Genomic DNA, 24,944 nt, shown 5'->3' with positions numbered 1-24,944 from the left:
TCTAAGGATGTGCTGGGGGTGGCCTGCAAGGGTTGCCATGCATTACGGTGCCAACAGAGCATGCCCACAATGTTCACAGAACAGCACAAGTAACAGCGACAACAGCAGCAACAAAATTACAACAGCAAAATAATCCCCTTTTCTCCTTACAACCCATCCACCCACTCACTCAAAGATGGGCCTCTATTTCCAGGACAGGACATCTCTCACACTCATGTCTCCAGCCTCCATGGACCCGCCAATGTGGGGAGGAGGTTCACTAGCTGTCATCGTAGCTGGTCTCTGTCCACAGCACTAGCCAACTAGACATCCATCCTCAGGATTGGCTGGGTTTTGAGCACAGAACAGGGTACTAGACTGGCCTGATCTATAATCCCCCAAACCCCTGTCTCTGAACCGTTACCTAACCACTAGCTCCCTCCTAGTTTCCTCCCCGAGTGACACCTGAGGTTACAATTTGGTTTATCCAGTTCTAATTTTAAAAGACAGCAAGACTCTGAGACAGTCTCACTGTTGTGTGGGTGAAAGTGCCAGTCTCCCTTCAACCTCTCTCTCCTCACCAGAGTGCCAGAGTGGGTCCAGAACTTGCACCCCTTAAATTTAACCAGCCCAACTCAGTATCAGCCCATGCTGTAAAGCTCTTCTCCAGTAAAATAGCCTTCTCATCCTCGTTGCCTGGGCTCACACTGCAATAAAAGTAGGTCCAGAGGCAGTGGGTGAGCAGATCAGCACTTTTAAATTGGAAGAAGATCTCCCTTGTCCCAGGCAGCACTATAGTGAAGCGGTTAGCGTAATGCTTTACAGCACCAGAGGCCCGGGTTCAATTTCCGCCGCTGATTGTAGGGAGTTTGTGCATTCTTCCCGTGTCCCTGTAGGTTTCCCCTACGTGCTCCGGCTTCCTCCCACAATCCAAAGATGTATGGGTTAGGGTTAGAGGGTTGTTGGGCATCCATCGCTGGCACTGGAAGTGTGATGACACTTGTGGGCTGCCCTCATTTAGGCCTTCAGACTGTGTTGGTCGTTGACATAAAGGGCACATTTCACTCTATGTTTCAATGTACACACAGCAAATTAAACTGATACTTTCATCTTTTATATGGACTTCTGGATTTCGCTCACAATTGTGATAAAAGATATAGATTCCTGCTGTGGCTGACTACCCACCTGCTACCATAGATGTCAGTACGAGCTCGTAGGGACAGGTCCGGCACGCAGTGTTCATCCTCACCACAGTCGCTCCAGAAGCCAACCTGTGTTGGAAACAACATCAAACAATTAGCCACTCCAGTCTTAGTTTAATTTATTATTCTCATCACCGAGATAAAATTAAAACACCTGCCCTGCATACTGTTCATTCAAAGTAAATTTGTTATCAAAGTACATATACGTCACCACATACAACCCCAAGATTCATTTTCTTGTGGGCATACTCAATAAATCCATAATAGAGTAATAACCATAACAGAACCAATGAAAGACTACACCAATGGGCATTCAACCAGTGAGCAAAAGACAACACACTTTACAAGCACAAAAACGGTAATAATAATAACTAAGTAATAAATATTGAGACCATGTGATGAAGAGTCTTTGAAAAGAAAGTCCATAGATAGTGGGAACATTTCAATGATGGGGTGAGTGAAATTGAGTGAAGCTATCCCTTCTGGTTCAAGAACCTGAGGGGTAATAACTGTTCCTGAACCTGGTGGCTTGGGTCCTGAGGCTCTAATGCGTTCTTCCCGATGGCAGCAATGAGAAGAGAACATGGTCTGGGTGTTGGGGATCCCTGATGATGGACGCTGCTTTCCTGTGACAACACTCCGTGTAGAAGGTGGGGAGGGTTTTACCTGTGATGGACTGGGCTGTAACCACTACTTTTTACAGGATTTTCCATTCAAGGGAATTAGTGTTTCCATACCAGGTTGTGACACAGCGGTCAATATACATCAAAACATACCAAGAGGTGTATTGTTTGCATTAACAACATCTCCTAGGGATGTGCTGGAGGCAATCCCACAAGTGTGGCCACACATTCTGATGCCAACACAGGATGCCCACAATGTTCAGCAGAACAACATAAGTAATAATAATACACAATAATGCCCACAATACTAATACTCTATAAATAAACTGTAATAGTACTTGTAAAAGAGCGCGGATGGGGAAAACCTGGAAGTTCTCTCTCCAGCACTCGTCTTTTGAGCATGTACCGACTTTTTCCTTGTCATTATTCCCTAAACAATACAGTATAACAACTATTTTACATAGCATTTACATTGTATTAGGTATTATAGGTAATCTAGAGATGATTTAAAGTATACGGGAGGATGTGTGCAGGTCTGGAGCTCTGCCGGGTCCTGAAGTCCACCCACACTGAGACAGGTTAAATAAGGGACTTGAACATACGTGTTTTTTGGCATCTGCGGGGGGGTGGGGGGGGTGGGGTCCCGGAACCAATAAGGAGGGATTCTGAATTCGGAAATGCAACTGGCTCCAAGGATTTCAGATAAGGGATTGTGGACCTGTACAACTACAGCAACAAAACAAAAGAAAAACAATAACAACAAAGCAAGCCCCTTGCATGTGCCTACCACTGATTCACACACACAAGCCAGACTCCAGCTCCAGGACAGGTTGCCTCTGGGCCTCCAGACTTGGCATCAAGCCTCCAGCTCGTGGACATTGGGCCTCTGGTTTGCGGTGGGGAGAAGCGGATGGGATGAGGGGAGAATGATTATAACACTCTCAGGTCTGCCCATGGGGTTTGTACTGAACCCCAGGCCAATATGCCAAGACCAATAGCTCAGTTTAACCAGTTCAACGCCTCTCTATTTCTGGGAAGATGAAGCTGCAGAAAGGGTTAACAAGCTACTGTGCATAGAAGAAGAAAAAATACTTTAAACCATTACACAGTGGTGTTGAAGCGTTGTAAAAATCCATGTGTTTTATACAAGTTCAGCTAACTCAGCCCAAATTGCAACGAGACCTTGGATTTTCCAAATGGCATTTTGCCACACCATAGGGTGTCCATAAATACCGTGTCCTCAGGGGGTGATTAGAACACACAGACTGTAGATGTTACTTGTGACACCAGCCAGAATCCTCCCTAAATTCAGCCATTGGAAGAGTGGAGAAATTGGAAAGCTGAACAATGGCCCAGGCTGATGAAATGTGCTGCATTCTGGAATCAGAGACTATCAGTCAGGTATCTGGGGTGTGGTGCAGACTGGTTCAGTTTAGCTGGGGGAGGAATGGAGGACTGTGGGGAGAGAGGCGTTGTGGAGTGAAGCATCTCCCACAAGACTGATGCCATGCCTTGAACAGCAGCCAAGGGCTGAAATCATCGCAAGCTCCTTGTGCCAAGACACGTAATCCAGCTCTCCTTATGCAGACACATTGGGGAATTTTATGGTGGGTTCCTGTTTATCGTTAAACCAGCTCGAGTCCCCTCACAGAGTGCATTACCTGCCCGATGTTTGTGCTTAGCTGCACAACTGTGACTGCCCTAAAGAAATGCCAGAGAAATAGAATCCTCTTTCAACTTACTGCCTGCTGGGCTGATGAATTCATTTTTAGAAATACATTAATTATCATTAAAAGCTTATTACTTATATTAAAAGTTGAGCATGCACATAATTTTCAACTTACCAGCCCTTATTACCAGAACCATCATATGCACAAAGTTGAGAAAAACAGGAGAAGGAGATGGCCTTTTGGCCCCACAAGTCTTCTCCTTTCAATGTTAGCAAAGCTGATGATCCACTTTCAATGTCTTGTACCCTAACCTCTTACTTACATCTCCTGCACTTAGAAACTACCCAACTACAAGTATCTGGGAGTACAGTTAGACGAGAAGCTAGACTGGACTGCCAACACAGATGCCTTGTGCAGGAAGGCACAGAGTCGACTGTACTTCCTTAGAAGGTTGGCGTCATTCAATGTCTGTAGTGAGATGCTGAAGATGTTCTATAGGTCAGTTGTGGAGAGCGCCCTCTTCTTTGTGGTGGCGTGTTGGGGAGGAAGCATTAAGAAGAGGGACGCCTCACGTCTTAATAAGCTGGTAAGGAAGGCGGTCTCTGTCATGGGCAAAGTACTGGAGAGTTTAACATCGGTAGCTGAGCGAAGGGAGCTGAGTAGGCTACGGTCAATTATGGAAAACCCTGAACATCCTCTACATAGCACCATCCAGAGACAGAGAAGCAGTTTCAGCGACAGGTTACTATCGATGCAATGCTCCTCAGACAGGATGAAGAGGTCAATACTCCCCAATGCCATTAGGCTTTACAATTCAACCGCCAGGACTTAAGAACTTTTTTGTTTAAAGCTATTATTAATGCTTTTTGAGTTAGTGATTTAGATGCATATCATATTTTTACTGAGTTAAGTATTGTATGTAATTAGTTTTTGCTACAACAAGTGTATGGGACATTGGAAAAAAAAAGGTTGAATTTCCCCATGGGGATGAATAAAGTATCTATCTATCTTGTATTCAGTGATTTGGCTTCCATTGTTTTCTTTGCTGGAGAATTCCACAGCTTCATTTCTCTCTGGGAAGATAAGTTTCTTCCCATTTCTGTCTTAACTGACTTCTCCCTCACACTGTGAACCTCTGGTACTGAACTCCCATCTTTCTGCATCTAAACTGGACAGTCCTGATGGAATTTTGGAGCTTTCTATGAGGTCCCCTCTCAATTGTCTAAACTCCAATGAACACAAGTCTAAATGAACCAATCTCTCTTCACATCATTCCCAGCAATGTGCTTAATAGACCATTTCAGAAAGCTATTAAATATCACCTATATCATTGTTGGGGGAGTGTCACTGAGAGGCACAGACTGCTGGTTTCCATCTCTAAGGGTTAATTAATGGTCAGAATCAGGTTTATTATCACAGGTATACAAAATTATGCAGGGTATAGATGGGGTGGTCCAGCCAGTGGTGTAGTGGCATCAGCTCTAGACATTGAGGCAGACGGTCCTGAGTTCGAATCCAACCTGGGTAGCAGCAGTATCTGCGCGGAAGAAAGGCCTGGCAGTCTACTTCCGTATCTTGCCATGACAACTAAACTATCCATAGGGTCGCCATGAGTCAACAACGACTCAGCGGCACTCAACAATACAAAAGAAAGGGTAAATTCAAGCACTGAGGTTGGGTGAGATTAGAACTACAGGTCAAGAGTTAAGGGGAGACATTTTCACTGAGGGTGGTGAGAGCGTGCAACGAGCTGCGGGTGGAAATGGTGGATTTGGGTATGATTTCAACACTTAGGGAAAGTTTGGATGGTTCCATGGATGGGAGGGGTATGGAGGGCTGTGGTTCCGGTGCAGGTCGATGGGACTAGGCAGATTAATAGCTCAGTATGAATTAGACAGGCTGAACAGCCTGTCTCTGTGCTATGACTATGACTCTTACACTGGCATATGTCGTGAAATTTGTTGTTTTTTGGCACACAAGGGGAGCATGATTTGGCCACTGCTCTCTAATAGTAATACAAAAATATGTGTGATCATGGATTATCTCACGTGTTTGCCCCACGTTAATAAAATTTTGGGTTCACCGAAAACAAGATTTAAATTCTTCTGCACAACCCTGGAACCCAGGGAGAACTAGCTGAGGGTTTGCATAAATCCAACTGATTTATGTTCAATCTGCTAATGAGCAGCAAAAAAAAAACATACAATCAGTGGCCACTTTATTAGGTACACCTGCTCATTATTGCAAAGATCTAATCAGCCAACCATCTGGCAGCAACTCAATGCATAAAAGCATGCAGACGTGGTCAAGAGGTTCAGTTGTTGCTCGGACCAAACATCAGAATCGGGAACAAATATGATCTATGTGACTTTGACTGTGGAATGATTGTTGATGCCATACGGTGTGGTTTGAGTATCTCAGAAACTGTTAATCTCTTGGGATGTTCATGCACAACAGTCTCTAGTGTTTACAGAGAATGGTGCAAAAAAAAACAAAAAAAATCCAGCGAGGGGCCGTTCTGTGGGTGAAAATGCCTTGTAAATGAGAAAGGTCAGAGGAGAATGGCCAGACTGGTTCAAGCTGACAGTAACACAAATAACCATGTGTTACAACAGTGCTGTGCAAAAGAGCCTCTCCGAATGCATAACATGAGCTACAGCAGCAGAAGACCAAGAACATACACTCAGTGGTCACTTTATTAGGTACAGGTGGTGCCGAATAATATGACAACTCTGTATAATTCTTAGCCATTTTAAAAAAGATTTCAAATTCTCTAGCTTCCTTGGTAGGACCAGAATGCTATCACTGGTATTACTAATCTATGCCTGCTAAGACTGACCCACTAATATAACTACAATATTTACCGTTAGGACCAGACTGCCCTGTGCAGCCACATTTTAAATATGTTTGCGACCATTCCATTTAGTAAGATAGTAGCACGTGTGCTCTGTGTTTGATTGACAGCTTTGTACCTTTGTGCCCATGAGTTAAGTGTGAGAGAGTGCCTTCAATTAAGACATAAGTACTGAATAGCTCTGTTTTGGTAACTTTGTGAGCAAATTGTGCAAGCCATACCTCCTGAGGTGATAACACACTCGTACCACACACCACCCACCGTGCCTTTGGCTGACGTTGGCCATCCGTCATCCAAAACCGGGCCATATTCGGGATCTATGAGGCCGAAGTCCAATATGAATCCTATGGATCTCACATAATCCAGTGTATCCTGGGGGAAGCAAGGAATAAAGAAAAGGCTGAGCTCAGCAGATCAGAAGTAGTACTTGGTAATTTATTCTGATTTCTCACATCCCCAGAGTATTGCAAAGTACTGTGGGAGCACCTTCATTGTGTAGCCTGCACAATATCTTGAATGCAACTCAGAATAGTTTGTCAGGAGTAACTGATTATTGAGTCACAGGATATAGAAACAAGCCTATTAACCAACCGAGCCCAAGCCAAGATACACTGACCCTATTTACTTAGATATGGCCTTGGAAGTCCCTGGTCCAATTCATGGGAGATTGGACTTCAGTTCAAAATGAGTGCGATCATACACAACACACACCAAATGCTGGTGGAGCTCAGCAGCTCAGGCTGGTGAAATAAGAATCTGACAGGAGAGGAGAGTGGACCATAGGAGAAAGGGAAGGAGAAGGGCACCAAGGGGAAGTGGTAGGCAGATGAGAAGAAGTGAAAGGCCAGAGTGGGGATTAGAGGATGGTTGGGGGTGGGGGAAAGATTTGTTCACCACAAGGAGAAATTGATATTCATGCCATCAGGTTGGAGGCTATCCAGACGGAATATGAGGTGCTGCTCCTCCTCCCGGAGGGAGGCCTCATCTTGACACAACCCAATTTACTTGCATAAGGCCTTGGAAATACCTGGTCCAATTCATGGTAGATTGGACCTCAGTTAAAAAAAAAAATGGGTGCAATCCTGTTGAAATATGCAAAATGGTTTATTTTTATTTTATTTATTCAGAGATATATCATGGAAACGGGCTCTTATGGCCCAACAACCCCGTGCTGCTCAATTACACCTACGTGACCATCTTACCCATATGTCTTTGGAATGTGGAAGAAAACTGGAGCACCTGGAGGAAACCCATGTGGTCATGGGGAGAAAGTACAAACTCCTTACAGACAGCGAAGAAATTGAACCCGGGTCACTGGCGCTATAGTAGAAGTTGCATAATAAATGTTGGGGTGGCCAGTCCCCACCTATGTCCCTTCAATGTGTCAACCAATGGTACTGAACTACCTTGGATGGACATCTTGATCACTCTGGGCTGCAGGGCCTGTTTCCATGCTGTGTGACTCGATGACTCTATCTTTTACAGGTAGTTGTTGGCGTGGTGGAAGGAAGAACGGTAAGGGTTTGCAGCTGGAGATGGGTGAACAGACAGCTGACTGGTTGAGGAAGGCGGCTTCCCAGAGTATGAGTGTGGCGAACTACATATACCTGTCTGGACACGCCCCCCCCAGCTGATTGCTCCCGTGGCTCCTCCCATGGACCCCGGTATAAAGGCGATTGGAGACACGGCCCCGGCCTCAGTCTCCAGGATGTAGTGTGGTGGTTAATTGCTGCTTGTTCTTTCTTCCAGTCAATAAAAGCCTATATCTCACCTCACGTCTCCGAGAGTTATTGATGGTGCATCAATGAGGAAGCACTGCCTTCTTTGAACCTTGCCCAGCTCATCCTTTATACCCACTATAACGGTTACATGAAGCAAAGCCACACCGCTCAGAGACTGAGCAACCAGGGCTGTTGCTGTAGGATGTGCTTTCCACAATAACGAATTTTCAAAGTCAAAACAGCACATGTGATCCTTTATAAGAAACCAGCAAAGGCAAACAATCTTGTAGCAATAAAGAAAACTAAAACTAGCAATATAGCAAAGTAATGATCAAATGATCTAAATGATCAAGTAGCATTCAAACTTGAGTTGGTGTAACTAAACGTAACTAGCAAAGTAAACAGCAGTCAACAACAAAATAGTCCTTCCCCCCGGCTCCACCTAGACTGATGCACTATCAATAACTCTAGGAGACTGGAAGTGAACGATAGGCTTTTATTAACAGCGAAAATGGAGCACGACCATGTTGAAGACTGAGGGAGGAGCAGTGCCCCAATCACCTTTATACAGGGGTCTGTGGGACGAGTCACAGGAGCAGTCAGCAGAGGGGCATGTCCAGACAGGTATACATAGTTTACCACATAGACTAAACAGAATTTAAAGACAAAGCGTGAATACTAACTATACTCATTCACTTCAGCCACGTGACAAATTACCCATAATAAATGCACAACACAAAATGTAATACAGACAGACTGAAAATAAATACATGGCTCCTACACTCATCCAACTCACAATCCTCAACCCAGGTCTCAAATCCCTCTGCAAGCTAGAACCAGCTGCGATTCACTCAGAACTGTGCCTGAGTCTCGGACTAAAGCAAGAGATTATCTGTATCTGCTGAGGATCATCATCGAATCAAGCCCTACTCTGTCTATGGAAGCCCTGAGGAACCATTAGCACCACTGGGGACCCTATCTCCATCCTCCCAATGGCCTTGGGTGCCACATCTATCTTCAACCGATGCAGAGCAGGGGCATTGTCCTGGGAAAGGGGAGGAGATCAGAACGCAGGGTCAATCCAGGGCTGACTCGAGCCACTCAGGTAAAATGGAAAGATTGCAGGAAGCGAGGGAACCCCGCAGATTTTGGGTCTCAGGAGTGAATAGGTCAGTACCAGGCACCTTGTGATAAAGTTTTAATTTCAATTTAGTGAAGGCACAGGGAGAGGGGGTGCCATAATTGACAGCACCACTATGCAGCTGGGAGATCTGCTGCCTTGTAGTTCAGTGACCCAGGTTCGAACCTGACCGCAGGTACTGTCTGTGTGGAGTTCGCACGCTCTGTTGGTGACCCCATGAGTTTCCTCCCACATTTCTAAAAAAAATGCTTGTTGGTGCATTAACATAGAGAACTTAGAACATTATAACACAGTACAGGCCCTTCAGCCCATAATATTGAGCCGACCTTTTAACCTACTCCAAGATCAATCTAGCTCTCCTTCCTACATTGTGCTCCATTTTTCTATCATTTGTGTGTATCTAAGGGTCTCTTAAATGTCTCCAGCTTATCTGCCTCTGCTGCTAACCCTGGCAATATGTTCAATATGCCTAACACCCTCTGTATAAAAAAAAGTTATCTCTGACATCCCCTCCACACTTTACTCCAATCATCTAAAAATTATACCTCCTCATAATAGCCATTTTCACTCTGGCTGTCCACTTGAACTATGCCTCTTATCATCTTGTACACCTCTGTCTGTATATTGCTGTATACCTGCAACTTGCCCCTCATGTAGGTGAGTAGTACAATGTGAGGGTTGTTGATTGAAAGTGGGGAGAATGAAGTAAGATTAGTGTCAAAGGTTCTCGACCCTCCATGGATACTGCCTGACCTGCAGAGTTCCTCCAGTTCATTTGAGTGTTGCTGGTGTGAATGGGTAGTTGATTGCCAGAATGGAATCTGTGGGCCAAAGGGCCTATTTCTGCGCTCTACAATGCTATAAAAATGCACTCCAAAGTCTGATACTCACCAGAACGTGGAAATTGAACTGGTCGCACGTTTCCAGCTCCGGCTCCACGCTGATGTTACTGTGGATATGCTTTTCGAAGTTGTCATCAAAGAGTGCTCTGGGGGTGAATCTTCGTTCATCAATAGAAATGTTGTACATTATGGCTAAATAAAAATCAGAATATTGTCCGTATTGTCAGACTGGATTAGACTGGCACAGAGTTCTCAGGCATTGCTTTAGTTAGTAGCAGGAAGTAAGTCTCTCAGCTCCCTGGACATGCATAAATGAGTGCATAAGACAAAGAAGTAGAATTTGACCCATCAAGTCTGCTCTGGGTAATTTATTATCCCTCTCAACCCCACTTCTCCCTGTAACCTGTGATACCTTAATATTTAAGAACCTAACAACTTTCGTTTTAAATATACCCAATGACTTGGCCTCCACAGCCACCTTTGGCAATGAATTCCACAGGTTCATGACCCTCAGGCTAAAGAAATTATTCCTTGTCCCTGTTCTAAAGGGGCGACCCTCCATTCTGAGGCTGTGCCCTTTGGTCATATACTCCCTCACTATAGGAAATCTCCTCTCCACATCCACTCTCTCTAGGCCTTTCAATATTCGATAGGTTTCAATGAGATCTCTCCTCATTCTTCTACACTCCAGTGACAACAGGCCCAGAGCCATCAAACACTCCTCTTATGTTTACCCTTTCACTCCTGGGATCATTCTCGTGAATCTCCTCTGGATCCTCTCCAATGCCAGCACATCCTTTCTTTGATAAGGCACCCAACACTGCTCACAATTCTCCAAGTGTGGTCTGACCAATGCCTTATAAAGCCTTAGCACTACATCTTTGCTTTTATACTCTAGTCCTTTCAAAATGAATGCTAACGTTGCACTTGAGGTTTCAGCTTCATCCCCAGGGTTCCTGGGCAGCTCAGATCTCTGCCGTTTTCCTGTTATTGGTATGCAACTGGCAGAGTGGTTAAATTACCAGAATCGGGAGCTAATAAAACATGACCTGAGCTCAGCTTTCAGCAGGACAACTGTTGAAATTAAATTCAGTTACCAACGTCATTTTGAGCTCTTTTCGCTGGAATGGCAGAGGCTAAGAGAAGATCTGATTGAGGTTTATAAGACTATGAGAGGCAGTGATGGGCAGCCAGTAACTTTTTAAATAGGTTTGAAATGTCTGATACTAAAGGTAATGCATTTAATATGAGCGGGGTAAGTAAAAGGAATCAGAATCAAAATGAGGAGCTAAGGAGATCTGCAGGATATTTTTCACACATATAGAGTGATGGATGCCTAGAATACATTGCCAAGGGTGGGTGTTGGAGGCAAATATGACAGACATGTTCAAGAGGCTCTTAGGCAGGCAAATTAAGAGCACCAAATTTCTTGGTGTTCACCTGACGGAGAATCTCATGTGGTCCCTCAACACCAGCTCCATAGCAAAGAAAGCTCAGCAGCGTCTCTACTTACTGCGAAGGCTGAGGAAAGTCCATTTCCCACCACCCATCCTCATCACATTCTACAGGGATTGTATTGAGAGCATCCTGAGCAGCTGCATCACCGCCTGGCTTGGAAATTGCAGCATCTCGGATCGCAAGACCCTGCAGCGGATAGCGAGGGCAGCTGAGAAGATCATCGGGGTCTCTCTTCCCACCATTACAGAAGTTTACACTACACGCTGCATCCGCAAAGCAAACAGTGTTATGAAGGACCCCACACACCCCTCATACAAATTCTTCTCCCTCCTGCCATCTGGGAAAAGGCACCGAAGCATTCGGGCTCTCAGGACCAGACAATGTAACAATTTCTTCCCCCAAGCCATCAGACTCCTCAATACCCAGAGCCTGGACTGACACCAACTTACTGCCCTCTACTGTGCCTATTGTCTTGTTTATTACTTATTGTAATGCCTGCACTGTTTTGTGAACTTTATGCAGTCCTGGGTAGGTTTGTAGTCTAGTGTAGTTTTTTTTCTGTGTTGTTTTTACGTAGTTCAGTGTAATTTTTGTACTGTTTCATGTAGCACCATGGTCCTGAAAAATGTTGTCTCATTTTTACTGTGTACTGTACCAGCAGTTATGGTTGAAATGACAATAAAAAGTGACTTGACTTGACTTGAATGCTAAAAATCTTTAATAGATGGCCTAGCTTTATTTGTCACATGTACATTGAAACATACACTGAAATGTATTATTTACATCAAATCAAATCAGCAAGGGCTATGCTGGACAGTACTCAGGTGTCGCCATGCTTCCAGCACCAACATAGCATGCCTACAAAAAACTAGCCCCAACCTGCGTGTCTTCGTAATGTGGGAGGAAATCGGAGTACCTAGAGGAAACCCACATGGTCCTGGGGAGAATGTACAATCTTCTTACTTACAGCTGCAGGAATCGAACCTCGATCTTACAGTTGGCACTGTAAACATTTTTGCTAACTGCAATGCTATGCCTCTCATATTAACCATTTTCACCCTGTGGAAATATCTGTCTGTACGCTCAATCTAAGCTGCTTATAACCTTGTACACCTCTATCTCTCTTCCTCCTATGCTTCAAAAAGAAAAGCCTCAGCTCACTCAATCTCTCCCCATAAGACATGCTCTCTAATCCAGGCATCACCCTGGTAAACCTCCTCTCACCTTCTCTAAAGCTTCCACACCATTCCTATAATGAGGCAACCAGAACTGAACACAATGCTCCCAGTGTGGTCTAACCAGAGTTTTAAAGAGCTGCAACATTACCTTGTGGCTCTTGAACTCAGTCTCTCGAGTAAAGAGAGCCAACACACTAAATGCCTTCCCAATCACCCTATCAATTTGTGCTGCAACTTTGAGTAATCAAATCCTGAAAAATTATTGACTATGGTTAAAAAAGTTGTGTGGCAGCGCAGCAAACTGGGAGGCAAATCAAAGCAGTTCAGAAGTAGAGCAACTGTGGAACATGTCATGCTGTCAGAGAAGAGACTCCCCCCCCCTCCCCCACCACCCAGAACATGCTCTCTTCTCACTGCTACAAGAGCCTCAGGACTCACACCACCAAGTTCAGGAACAGTTATTACCCCTCAAACATCAGGCTCTTGAACAAAAGGGGATAACCTCACTTGCCCCATCATTGAAATGTTCCCACAAATTATGTACTCACTTTCAAGGACTCTTTGTCTCATATTCTCAATATTTATTGCTTATCTATTTATTATTATTCTTTCTTTCTTTTTGTATTTGCACAGTTTGTTGTCTTTTACACACTAGTTGAATGTCCAAGTTGATGTAGTCTTTCATTGATTCTATTATGGTAAATTTGTTATCAAAGTACATATATGTCACAATATACAACCCTGAGATCCATTTTCTTGTGGGCATACACAAAAAATTCACAATACAATCAATGAAAGAGAACATGTTCTGGGTGATGGGTGTCCCTGATGATAGATGCTACACTCCTGTGACAACACTTCATATAGATATGCTCAATGGTGAGGAGGATCTCACCTGTGATGGCCTGGGCCATATCCATTACTTTCTGTAGGATTCTCTGTTCAAGGGCATTGGTGTTTCCATACCAGGCTATAATAAAGCCAGTCAATATACTCTCCACCACGTATCTAGAGAAGTTTGTCAGAGTTTTAGATGTCATGCCAGGTCTTCGGAAACTCCTAAGGAAGTAGGGGAGACACTGTGCTTTCTTCCTAATTCCACTTATGTAACGGTCCAGGACAGGACCTCCAAAATGATAACACCCAGGAATTTAAAGTTGCTGATCCTCTCCACCCCTGATCCTCTGATGAGGACTGGCTCATGCACCTCTGGTTTCCTCCTCCTGAAGTCAATAATCAGTTCCTTGGTTTTGCTGACATTGAGTAAGAGGGTGTGTTGTGGCACCTCAGCCAGATTTTCAGCCTCCCTCCTGTATGCTGATCTGTCACCGCCTTTGATTCGGCTAATGACACTGGTGCCATCAGCAAACTTAAGTATGGCATTGGAACTGTGCTTAGTCAAACAGTTATGAGTGTAAAGTGAGTAGAGCAGAGGGCTAAGCACATAGCCTTGAGGTGCACCTATGCTGATGGAAATTGTGGAGGAGATGTTATTGCCAATCTGAACTGACTAGGATTTGTGAGTGAGGAAATTAAGGATCCAATTGCTCAAGGATGATTTGAGGCCAAGGTCTTGAAGCTTATTGATTAAGTTTGAAGGGATGCCGAGCTGTAGTGGATAAAGAGCATTTTTGCTGTTTAGATGTTCCAGGGTTGAGTGAAGAGCCAATGAGGTGGCATTTGCTGTGGACCTGTTGCTCCAGTAGGCAAATTGGAGCAGATCCAAGTCTCTTCTCAAGCAAGAGTTGTTGATATGTTTCATCACCAACCTCTCAAAACACTTAACCACTGTGGATGTAAGTGCTACTGGACAATAGTCACTGAGGCATCTCCAAGCCTGAATACTTGAAACTGCAGTGAGCAAAACAGTTCTGAATTGTCTTGCTGCTTACTTTTCACCAACCATCAGTGAAAGTTTCACTGCTTTTTGAACACAAACACACACAACAGACACTATTTAAAAATTGCTCACTCGAAACATGGTGTTGTGTCTGATGACCACACGAGTGCACGCGACAGATGCTAGTTAGAAACTGTTTGGCAACCGTTTCCTGTCCCATTTAAGCAGAATAATGTCCCAAATAAGTGAATAGAATCCAGACTATTTTCTCAATTAATTTTTGTTCTTTAAGAATTGCTCCAAATAAATGGCTGCCCCAATTAATTGATGACCCAATTAACTGGAATCCACTGTAAATATAAAACAAGAGAAAATCTGCAGATGCTGGAAATCTGAGCAACGCATATGAGATGTTGGAGGAACTCTGCAGGCCAGGCAGCATCTATGGAAAAGAGTACAGTCGACATTTCAGGCTGAGATCTGATGAGTCCTGATGAAGAGGATCAGCCCGAATTGTCAACTGTTTACTCTTTTCCATAGATGCTGCTTGGCCTGCTGAGTTCCCCCAACGCTTTGTGTGTGTCACTGTAAATGTAGTTCTGTACTCTTTCACGGTCAAAGGATAGTCCAAAGCATTTTACAATAGCAGAAGGCATTGTTGGAAAATCAGCTTCTAAACTGAGTACAAGGTCTCACAAACAGCAGTTATTATGATAGGAATTGTCCAAATAATGGCTTCAGTAGTATTCGTCAGGGATAAACGGTGGTCCACCCAAGGGAGAATTACATTATTCCTTAAGATTGTCATGATATCTACCTTTAAGACGTTAAACATCTCATCCAAAGCCAATGCTTTCACAAGCGTGACTCTTCCTTAACAACGTGTCAGCTTAGACAGGTGATTCAATCATTGAATCTCTTGTGTGGGTCTTGAGTTGAACAACACATTAGGTATAATGGGTAAAGTAGCAGATAAGATATGTTACTAAATCAACGTTACTCGATTCATCCAGAAACACTGGTTCAAAAGGCACAGTATTTCTATGAAGCTGTGAAACACAAAGACAGTAAGACATAGGAGCAGAAATAGGCCATTCAGCCCATTGAGTTTGCTCCGCCATTTGATCATGGCTGATTCATTTCCCTCTCAACCTCCATCTCTGTCATAAATTTACTCCCCTGAATCTTGAGACTATGTCCCCTAGTTCTAGTCTCACCTACTGGTGGAAACAACTTTTTTGCCTCTATCTTCTCTATCCCTTTCATAATTTTTTTTGTTTCTGTAAGATTTTCTCTCATCCTTTTAAAATTCCAGCTAGTACAGTCCCATGCAACTCAATCTCTCCTCATTGTCTAATCCCCTCATATCTGGAATCAACCTGGTTAACCTCCTCTGCACCACCTCCAAACCTGTAAGTTAACCTTAGGGCAATCCTTCATGAGGCCTCCCAAGTCCCTTTGCACCCTGGATTTTTTATTTTCCTCTCCGTTTAGAAAATAGTCTATGGAACATTGAACATTACAGCACCGTATGGATCCTTTGGCTCACGATGATGTACCAACACTCTAACCTTCTCAAAGATCAATCTAGTACATAGCACTTTATTTTCCTTTCATCTATGCACCTACCTAAGAGTTTCTCAGAGGTCCCTTATGTGGACATAGACGATAGAAAAACAGAGGGCTCAGTAGGAGGCAAAAGTTAGACCTTAGAGTAGGTTAAAAGATCAACACAACATCGTGGGGCCGGAGGGCTTGCAGTGTGCTGTAATATTCTTTGTATCTGCCACCAATCCTGGAGGCACCCACCACTCAGTGTAAAAACTTACCTCGGAAAATTCAAAAATCTGAGGTGCAAAGTGACTTACGCAGGATTCCCTGAAGGTTAATTTGCAGGCTGAGTCAGTGGTGAGGAAGGCAAATGCAATGTCAGCATTCATTTCAAGAGGACTAGAATGTAAAAACATGAATGTAATGTTGCAGCTTTATAAAGCATTGGTGGGACCTCACTTGGAGTACTGTGAGCAGTTTTGGGTCATGCTGACCTTAGAAAGGGTTCAAAGGAGGTTCGTGAAAATGATTTTGGATTGAACAGCTTGTCATATGAAGAGTGTTTGATAGCTCTGGGCCTGAACTCACTGGAATATTGAATGTTGAAAGGCCCCGAGAGAGTGGATGTGGAGAGGATGTTTCATATGGTGGGAGAGTCTAAGACCAGAGGATAGAGCCCCTGAATAGAAGGGTGTCCTTTTAAAACTGAGGTGGTGAGGCACTTCTTTAGCCAGAGAGTGGTGAATCTGTGGAATTCATCACCACAGGTGGCTGTGGAGGCCACGTCATTGAGCATATTTAAAGCAGAGTTTCATAGATTCATGATTGGTCAGGACATGAAGGGATACAGGGAGAAGGCACAGACTGGGGCTGAGGGGGAAAATGGATCAGCCATGATGAAATGGTGGAGCAGACTCGATGGGCCAAATGGCCTAATTCTGCTCCTATATCTTATGAAATCCCCCCTACACTTTCCTCCAAAGCACTTCAAAATTATGCCCCTTGCATTAGTAATTTCTGCCTTGGGGAAAAGCCACTGGCCATCCATTCGATCTATGCCTTTTGTCATCTCGTACACCTGAATTTAATTCCAATCACTTAATATCTGGTAAGAAGAAAGAGCTGGACCTAGTAAAGGTAACTATGGATTGTGGCTAATGTTCTTCAGGGAAGGAAATCTGGCTTCTTTTCTCAGTCAGCCTATGTGTGACTCCAGTCTCACAGAAATGCCTACTGGAATTAGAGACGGACCATTAATGCTGGCAGTATCTTCTGAATGAATAATAGAGTGTATTTACTGTAGTATAACATCCCAAGGCTTTGGCAGATAAAATCTGGCCACAAGCCAGTTATAACTCAGCCAGGGGAACAGATTTTGAGGTTTGCTGTAAACCAACACATATACAGAGGCAATTCCAGATCTTAAATCTTGTCATCAGTCACCATTGGCATTAGGAATAGAATGTAGAACATCGAACATGAGAGCATAGCAGAGGCCTTATGGCTGACAATGTGAACTGATCTTTTAACCTACCCCAAGATCAATCTATCCCTTCCCTCCTACAGAGCTTTCCATTTTCTATCCCTCATCTGCCTATCTAAGAGTTGCTTAGATATCCATTATGCATCTGCCTGTATCACCACCACTGGCAAAAACTTTCTCTCTGACATCGTCCCTATACCTTCCTCCAATCACCTTAGACGTATGTCCTCTTTTATCAGCCATTTCTGCTGTGGATGTCCATTTGATCTATACCTCTTGTACACATCTATCGCCAGCTCTCATCCTCCTTTGTGCCAATGAGAAAAGCCCAAGCTCGCTCAACCTATCCTCATAAGACTTGCTCTTTAATCCCACGCAGCACCCTGGTAAATCTCCTCTGCACCCTCTCTAAAGCTTCCACATCCTTCCCATAATGAGGTGACCAGAACTGAACACAATATTCCAAGAGTGGTCTAACCAGGGTTTCAAGGAGCTGCACCATTTCCTCATATATGGAAGGAGAAAGGTGAGACCACAGACAGACCATCACTCTGACAGAACTGATGCTTAAGAAGCATTAAATTGACTCCCACTTTGCTATATACTCAGTGGCCACTAGGGCAGATACAACAGAGATGATTAAGAGATTGTTAGACTGTGCAGAGAATGGAGAGTGGACATTGTGTGGTCAGAGTGATTAGTTTAGTGGGACATTTGATAAAGTCTATTTAGTTAGACACACCAAGGGCTGTTCCTGTGCTCTGCTGTTCTATGTTATATTTGCTAAAGTGAACAGAGTTCCATATGCCATTATCAGGACTAGTTTTGTGGTATAGGATGGGGTTGGGAGTTTAGGCACCCTGACACACCAGTATGGAAGCAGCTTATCCTCTCCACCAATGTTTGAAAAGACAGCAAAGTCAGCCAGTTTGCCAATGAACATCGATTTCCTGCTTTGTAAAACCATATGACAGAGGAGCAGAATTTGGCCTATTGTGCCTGCTCCACCAATACATCATGGCTGTTTTATTTTCAATCCCATTCTTCTGCCTTCTCCTCCTAGCTTTTGACATCCTTACTAATCAAGAATCTATCAACCACCATTTTAAACATATCCAATGTCTTAGCCTCCATAGCCATCTGTGGCTAGGAATTCCACAGACTCACCATCCACTGGCTCAAGAAATTCCTCCTCACCTCTGTTCTAAAGGCAAGTCCTTCTATTTCAAGGCTGTGCCCTCGGGTCCTAGACTCTCCAACTAATGGAAACACATCCACTCTATCTAGTCCTTTTAACATTCAGTAGACTTCAATGATATCCCCCTCGTTCTTTAAACTCCAGTGAGTACAGCCCCAAATGCTCCTCGTATGTTAACCCAATGCCAAACTCACCCAAGGTGTTGTTCTGAAGTCCCGGTGTTTTGGCCGTGACTGTGAAACAGATGAAGATGGTCATACAGCTGCACTCCTTGTCATTTCTCCTGCAGTCTTTGTTGAAGATGTTGATCTTGGGTGGTTCGAACCTCATGCTGGCATTGACCTGGATAATGCTGCGGGACCTGAAGGGCACAGGGCGATAAATTCCTTGGTTACTCAGCCACACTGAAGCAGCAAGACCGCTTCCTTTGAACCACATGACCACAGGAGACAAAATGTGCCTTGTGGCTTTCAGAAAACTCTGCAAAACAATCAACATCTTCACAGACAAGAGAAGGGCTTTCAAAAGGACACACGTCAAAGTCGAAGTAAATTTATTATCAAGGTATGTATATGTCATTATATACCATCTTGAGATTCATTTTCTTGCCGGCAATTACAGGTAAATAAAGAAATACATAGAATTTATGAAAAAATCTGTATAAACAAAAACTGTCAACTAATTAATGTGCAAATATACAGAGAACATGAGTTGTAGAGTCTTTGAACGTGAGTGTAGGTTGTGGAATCTTTTCAGAGCTAAGGTGGGTAAAGTTACTAAGTAGTTGGCACCAGGAGTGTGGCAAAACTTGCAGGTTCAGACTGTGTGGGTCATTGACACAAAGAATGCATTTCACTGTATGTTTTGACGTATATGTGACAAATAAAGCTGATCTTAAAAAAAAACCTTTCTATAATCTTCTGGGATTGTTATCAGCCAAGGTCGTGTGCTCAGTTCTGGGGAAAAGTGGTTGAGCTGGGACTAACAGTGAAAACTGTGACTGAACAGATCATTGAAAAATAAAACGATAAATGCATCAACGAACAAACCATAACTGGACGGCACTGCCAAGAGCTCCGACTGCCAAATCCACCAGCCCGTCATCGTTCATGTCCAGCTGTCCATGGATACTGCGGCCAAAGTACAGCAGGCCGGGACTGACCTCTGAGGCACTGATACGCTGTAAAACATCAACCACAGTGAAACTGTGAGTGAAGTGTGTCCCTTACACAATGTTCCGGCAGGTAGAGGGGCTGATGGGCCAAGAGTGCCACTCTTGGCTTGGAAAGAGAGACAAGGAGGATCAGTGGATGAGTGGCACCTTTAAGTGATATGGAGAACAGATCAAGGATCAACTTTATTCACCATATACATTTACATGTATTAGGAATTCGCTGTGGTGTGCTGGTGTGACATACAACAAAAACAACATTCAACAATTATAAAGAGTATCAAAATATATAAAAAAATAAAGTTAGATGTTAAAGGACAGGTATGTAATAAAATGTGCATAAATACATAAATACCAGCATGTATTTACGATGTAAACAGCATTATAAAAAGTGGTTTAAAGTATTTACAGTGCAGTGACTGGGGTAATAGATCCAGGGGGTGGGAGGGGCTAACTAGAATGATAGATCAGATTAACTTTTAAGATGGTGCGAAGTTTTTGTTTTAATAGCCCTCTAGCGCTTTCCAGAAAGGGACCTTTTGAAAAGGCAGTTTTCTGACCCGGCAGTGTCCTCAATGACTTTTCCTGCCACTTCTTTGTCCTGGACACGTACAAGCCCTGCAGTGACGGTGGACTGCAGCCATGGACCTTTGCTGGTGGAATCTGACCCGTGGTGAGCAAAGCATAACCAAGAGAGGCAGGGGTTCCCTGCAAACTTTATAGCACCGAGGGCTTCCCAAATGGAACGTCTGGACCTCCATGAACTAATTGATGGAGCTCAAGTCCCATGGTACATCAACAACTCCATTACATATTTAGACTAGTCGGGTGGTAGGAGGTGAGAAAGTTGACCAAGTAGTTCTACTGGCTGAAGAAAATCATTCAGATCGCTTGCCTGCCAGGCCATTCTATGTCCCCCATGTCTACACACAGCTTGGTCTGGCCTTTGGAGCGTCTAATGTCAAGGGAGAGAACTTTGTCGTTATCCATGAGCTATCCTGAGATCCAGTTTCTTGCAGGCATTTACAGGAAAATAAAGAAATACAATAGAATTTATGAAAAACTATACACAAAGGCTGTCAAACCACCAGTGTGCAAATGAAAACAAATTGTGACATAAAAATAATACAGAGAACATGAGTTGAAAGTGAGTCTGTAGGTTGTAAAGTCAGTTCAGAGCTTTGGTGAGTGAAGTTATCCACGCTGGTTCAGGAGCCTGATGGGTGAAGGGTAATAACTGCTCCTGAAGCTGGTGGTGTGGGACCTAAAGGCTCCTGTACCTCCTTCCCAAAGGCAACAGCATCTTGTGTGTATGTTACTCCGGATTTCCAGCATCTGCAGAATCTCTTGCATTTCAGGTCCTCACCACTCTCTGGGTGGACAAAGGCCCCTCTCAACTTCCCTCTAAATTTCTGACCCACTTCCCTAAGTTGGTACCTCTGGTTTTATTAAACTCTGGTAGAAATCAGAGGAGTGAGAGAAGCCCAGGTCTGGGCATGCAGAACCTTGAATCCAGTTGCTAATGCAAATTCCAGCTACAGTCATTAAATGATGTAATGGACAAGCCTGCAGCTTAAATCATGGCCACCTGGGTAGAATATTGGTACTGTACCGAAACTTTAAAGTAACTCAAGCGCCTAAACCAATGGAATGCTTGATTTACAAGCCAGCTCTGCTGTACATTAACAGACATGAGAGCACAATTGTCATCTGGACGATGTAGTGCCAATACTGCCATTTACTTAAGTATTAGGCTTTTACTTTCAGTAACGTCACCAACATGCTGAGTCGGTCACTGTGTTTCAAAGTCTTTTCTTAACTCATTCATGGGATGTGGGAATTACTGGTAAGACCTGCAACTATGCTGGAACTGAGGCCTTTTAGACTCATTGAGATTGCAGTGGGATAAGAGTCACAAAGAGAAACAGAATCAGCTTTATTATCACTGACATATAATAAGTTGTGAAATTTGTTGTTTTGTGGCAGCAGCACAGTGGAAAAATGACTATAAGTTACAAAAGAGAGCAATAAAGAATAATCAGGTAGTTATAGAACACTATAACATAGAAACAGGCCCTTTGGCCCATCTGGTATTTCATACTTTTGGTCATAACTTACTGTCTCTGAAAGTATAACAATCTACTTTCAACAGTTAACCTTCCACTTATCCTGAGAGGAGGGTTAACTGTTGAAGGTAGATTGTTGCTCAGAATTTATTGCTCAGAAGTATAGAGAACAGCGCAAACTGGGAAGATCTCGCCTGTTCTATTGTCAGTCAGCTAACGTTAATCCAAGAAGCAGCTGAATGTGTTCAAGTTCAAGTTTATTGTCTTCTGATTGCACATGTATACAACCCAATGAAACAACGTTCCCCTGGACCACAACACAACCGGAAAACATATATCACACAGAGCATACAAGACAAAATATTACCACAAATAAGTTAATAAGGTATAATTCAAAGTGCATGTAGTATGCAGCTTAGATAACCAGCTCACTGTTCTAGTGATGAGACCTCAGCGTGCCAGGGTTTACATTAGTTCACAGCCTGAGGGAAGAAGCTGTTACCCGTCCTAGTCCCAATGCCCCCGTACCTCCTTCCTGATGGTGGTAGGTCAAAAAGATTGTGGGATCCTCAGCAATACTTCTGGCCCTTCCTTAATGTTGGCTCTAACACCACTGGACCAGGAAGGGGAGAATCATGAGGGAAATTTTGAAATGGGGGCATACCTGGAATTGGAGCCAATGTCAGTTCACGTACACAGGGCTGTGGCAGGAACAGATGCCAGATCAAAATCAGAAAGGCCTTGAAAGCCTCAGCAAGTCAGGCAGAATCTAGGAGGACTGAAACAGTTAACCAGAACCGTTCTGACCTGAGATATTAGCCTTGTCTCTACTTCCACAGATGGTGCTCAAACTGCTGTGATTTTCCAGCATTTCCTGGTCTCAGTTCAGATTCCCAGCACCTGCAGGCTTCTGCCTTCGACTGCGGTCCACTATTGGCTGACCGTATGCTAATGTGAGAATTTCTACTGTTACCACGCCTGCTTGAGTACAAACAACAAAGGAGGAAAAGGCTCAGATGTGGCTGGCTTCTGAAACTGATCTGAGCACAACCAGCTACCTTACTTTAACTCTAGAGGAGGAAGGGAAGAAAGTCAATGAGGAGAGCACTTTAGGAACTAAACCAAGTTCACTTGACAACTTCTGTCTTTAAAAGGCAGTTGACAGTCCAACTTAAAGGTGCATTACTACCACCAACTGGACTGTACTTTCCTAAAATAATCTTTCAAACATAAAACTGAATCCAGTTTCATTAAATGCTCCAAGAACTTATCATACTTTAAAATAGTGCTGATCCAAGACGATGTCCTGTAATTCATTGCCAGCAGCAGTGATGAAAATGCTCTCTCCTCCTCTCCATCTTGTAGAACTCCCGGGCCATGTTCCAATGTGCAGCCTGCAATTACTTCCAGGATTACAGCGCACACCCAGGTCTTGTTCTCTAAAGCCAGCACCTGGACTCTAAATTCTTTTCATGACTGTGAAAATGGGGGTGGTTCATAGGTCCAACAATATTCCAGCATTGATTGATAAGGTTAAAATGACCATCACTGAAATAGGGAAAGCCAAGTCACTGGCTAGGTCAATCCATAATTAAGACTATCACAAAAAAAATGGAATGCTTCAACAATTTGTGTGTCATCATTGTGTAGGGGGCATGCTTTTAGTTAACATGACTTAAATTACTCTGCCTATTTAAGTAATTAAGGACACTTGTTTTCACTCAAGTGATCTCACAACCTCATAATTACTGGCAGAAATGATTAACCACAAATAGACTCATCAACACTTGCTACCAGCCAATTTAATTCATTGAGGAACTGGCTTAAGATTCTTAGTTGCTGTAAGTTTATATTTGGGGTTCTATTTATCAACAAGTTTATTTTGAACTAAGAAATAAAAGAGTAAGGAGAACTGGCATTTGTATAGCATAGTTAAGGACATCTAAAAGTGGCTTATGAATTCTGATCCTTTGAAATGTAATCTCTATTGTAAGCCAATTTGTGCACACCAAGCTTCTTGAAGCAGCAAGAAATAAGTTAATAACCCAGCAACCTAGTTCTAAGTGGCAGGTAAGGGATAAACATTGGCCAGGACTCAGGATGAGGAGAAGGATATTTCCTACTCTTCATAGAGCTTTGTAGGATTTTGATTGGTTGTCCTATCAAGAGAAGTTAAATGATTTACATTTGTATTACCTTGAGATTCATTGAAATAAACTGTAGGAAGTTGTAAACACTGCCAGCTCCATCATGGGCACTAGCCTTCCCAGCATCCAGGACATCTTCAAGGAGTGATGTCTCAGAAAGGCAGCATCCATCATTAAAGATCCCTATCACCTACACATGCCCTCTTCTTATTGCTACCATCAGGAAGGAGGTACAAGAACCTGAAGGCGCATCCTTAATGATTCAGGAACTGCTTCATCCCCTCTGTAATCCAATGGACATTGAATCCATGAACACAACCTCACTCACAAAATGCTGGAGAAATTCAGCAGGCCAGGCAACATTATGGAAAAGAGTACAGTCAGTGTTCTGGGCTGAGTCCTTTCATCAGGGCAGACCTGATGAAGGACTGTGCCTGAAACGTCAACTGCATTCTTTCCATTGATGCTGTCTGGCCTGCTGAGTTTCTCCAGCATTCATGTGTGTTACTGAAAAAAACCAATGTGCAAAAAAAAAGACAAATTGCGCAAATGAAGTAAGACCATGAGGGACTTGATAGAGGGAGACTGAGACAATTCATTTGTAGGCAACTCAGGAACAAGGAGGAATTATGAAAAAATATTTTATTCCACACCGTAGTTGCTGCCTGACCTGCTATGGGGCAGTGGTTCAAGTTTAAGTTCAAGTTTATTGTCATTCAACCGTATACATGTGTACTGCCAAACAAAATAATATTTCAACGTACATATATAATACTGTGCAAAAGTCTTAGGCACATATACATAGCTGGGGAGCCTAAGA

The 24,944-nt window shown here is 43.5% G+C and overlaps 1 protein-coding gene across 2 annotated transcripts in view; it reads right to left on the bottom strand.

The window, feature by feature from the left end:
- The window catches only part of itga11a (integrin, alpha 11a), a 195,205-nt gene that overhangs the window by 49,555 nt on the left and 120,706 nt on the right, over positions 1-24,944 (bottom strand). For both annotated transcript variants that reach the window (XM_073032614.1, XM_073032615.1), the window contains 5 exons: positions 19,790-19,920; positions 18,935-19,101; positions 10,082-10,224; positions 6,590-6,700; positions 1,165-1,250 (listed from right to left, as the gene is read on the bottom strand). In XM_073032614.1, coding sequence (XP_072888715.1) covers positions 1,165-1,250; positions 6,590-6,700; positions 10,082-10,224; positions 18,935-19,101; positions 19,790-19,920 — 638 coding nt within the window. The remainder of the gene's footprint in view (positions 1-1,164; positions 1,251-6,589; positions 6,701-10,081; positions 10,225-18,934; positions 19,102-19,789; positions 19,921-24,944) is intronic.

This window comes from Hemitrygon akajei, chromosome 30 (assembly GCF_048418815.1).
Source record: "Hemitrygon akajei chromosome 30, sHemAka1.3, whole genome shotgun sequence".
NCBI lineage: Eukaryota > Metazoa > Chordata > Chondrichthyes > Myliobatiformes > Dasyatidae > Hemitrygon > Hemitrygon akajei.
The sequence above is the reverse complement of the archived record's forward strand: the minus strand, read 5'-3'. Positions and strand labels throughout refer to the sequence as shown.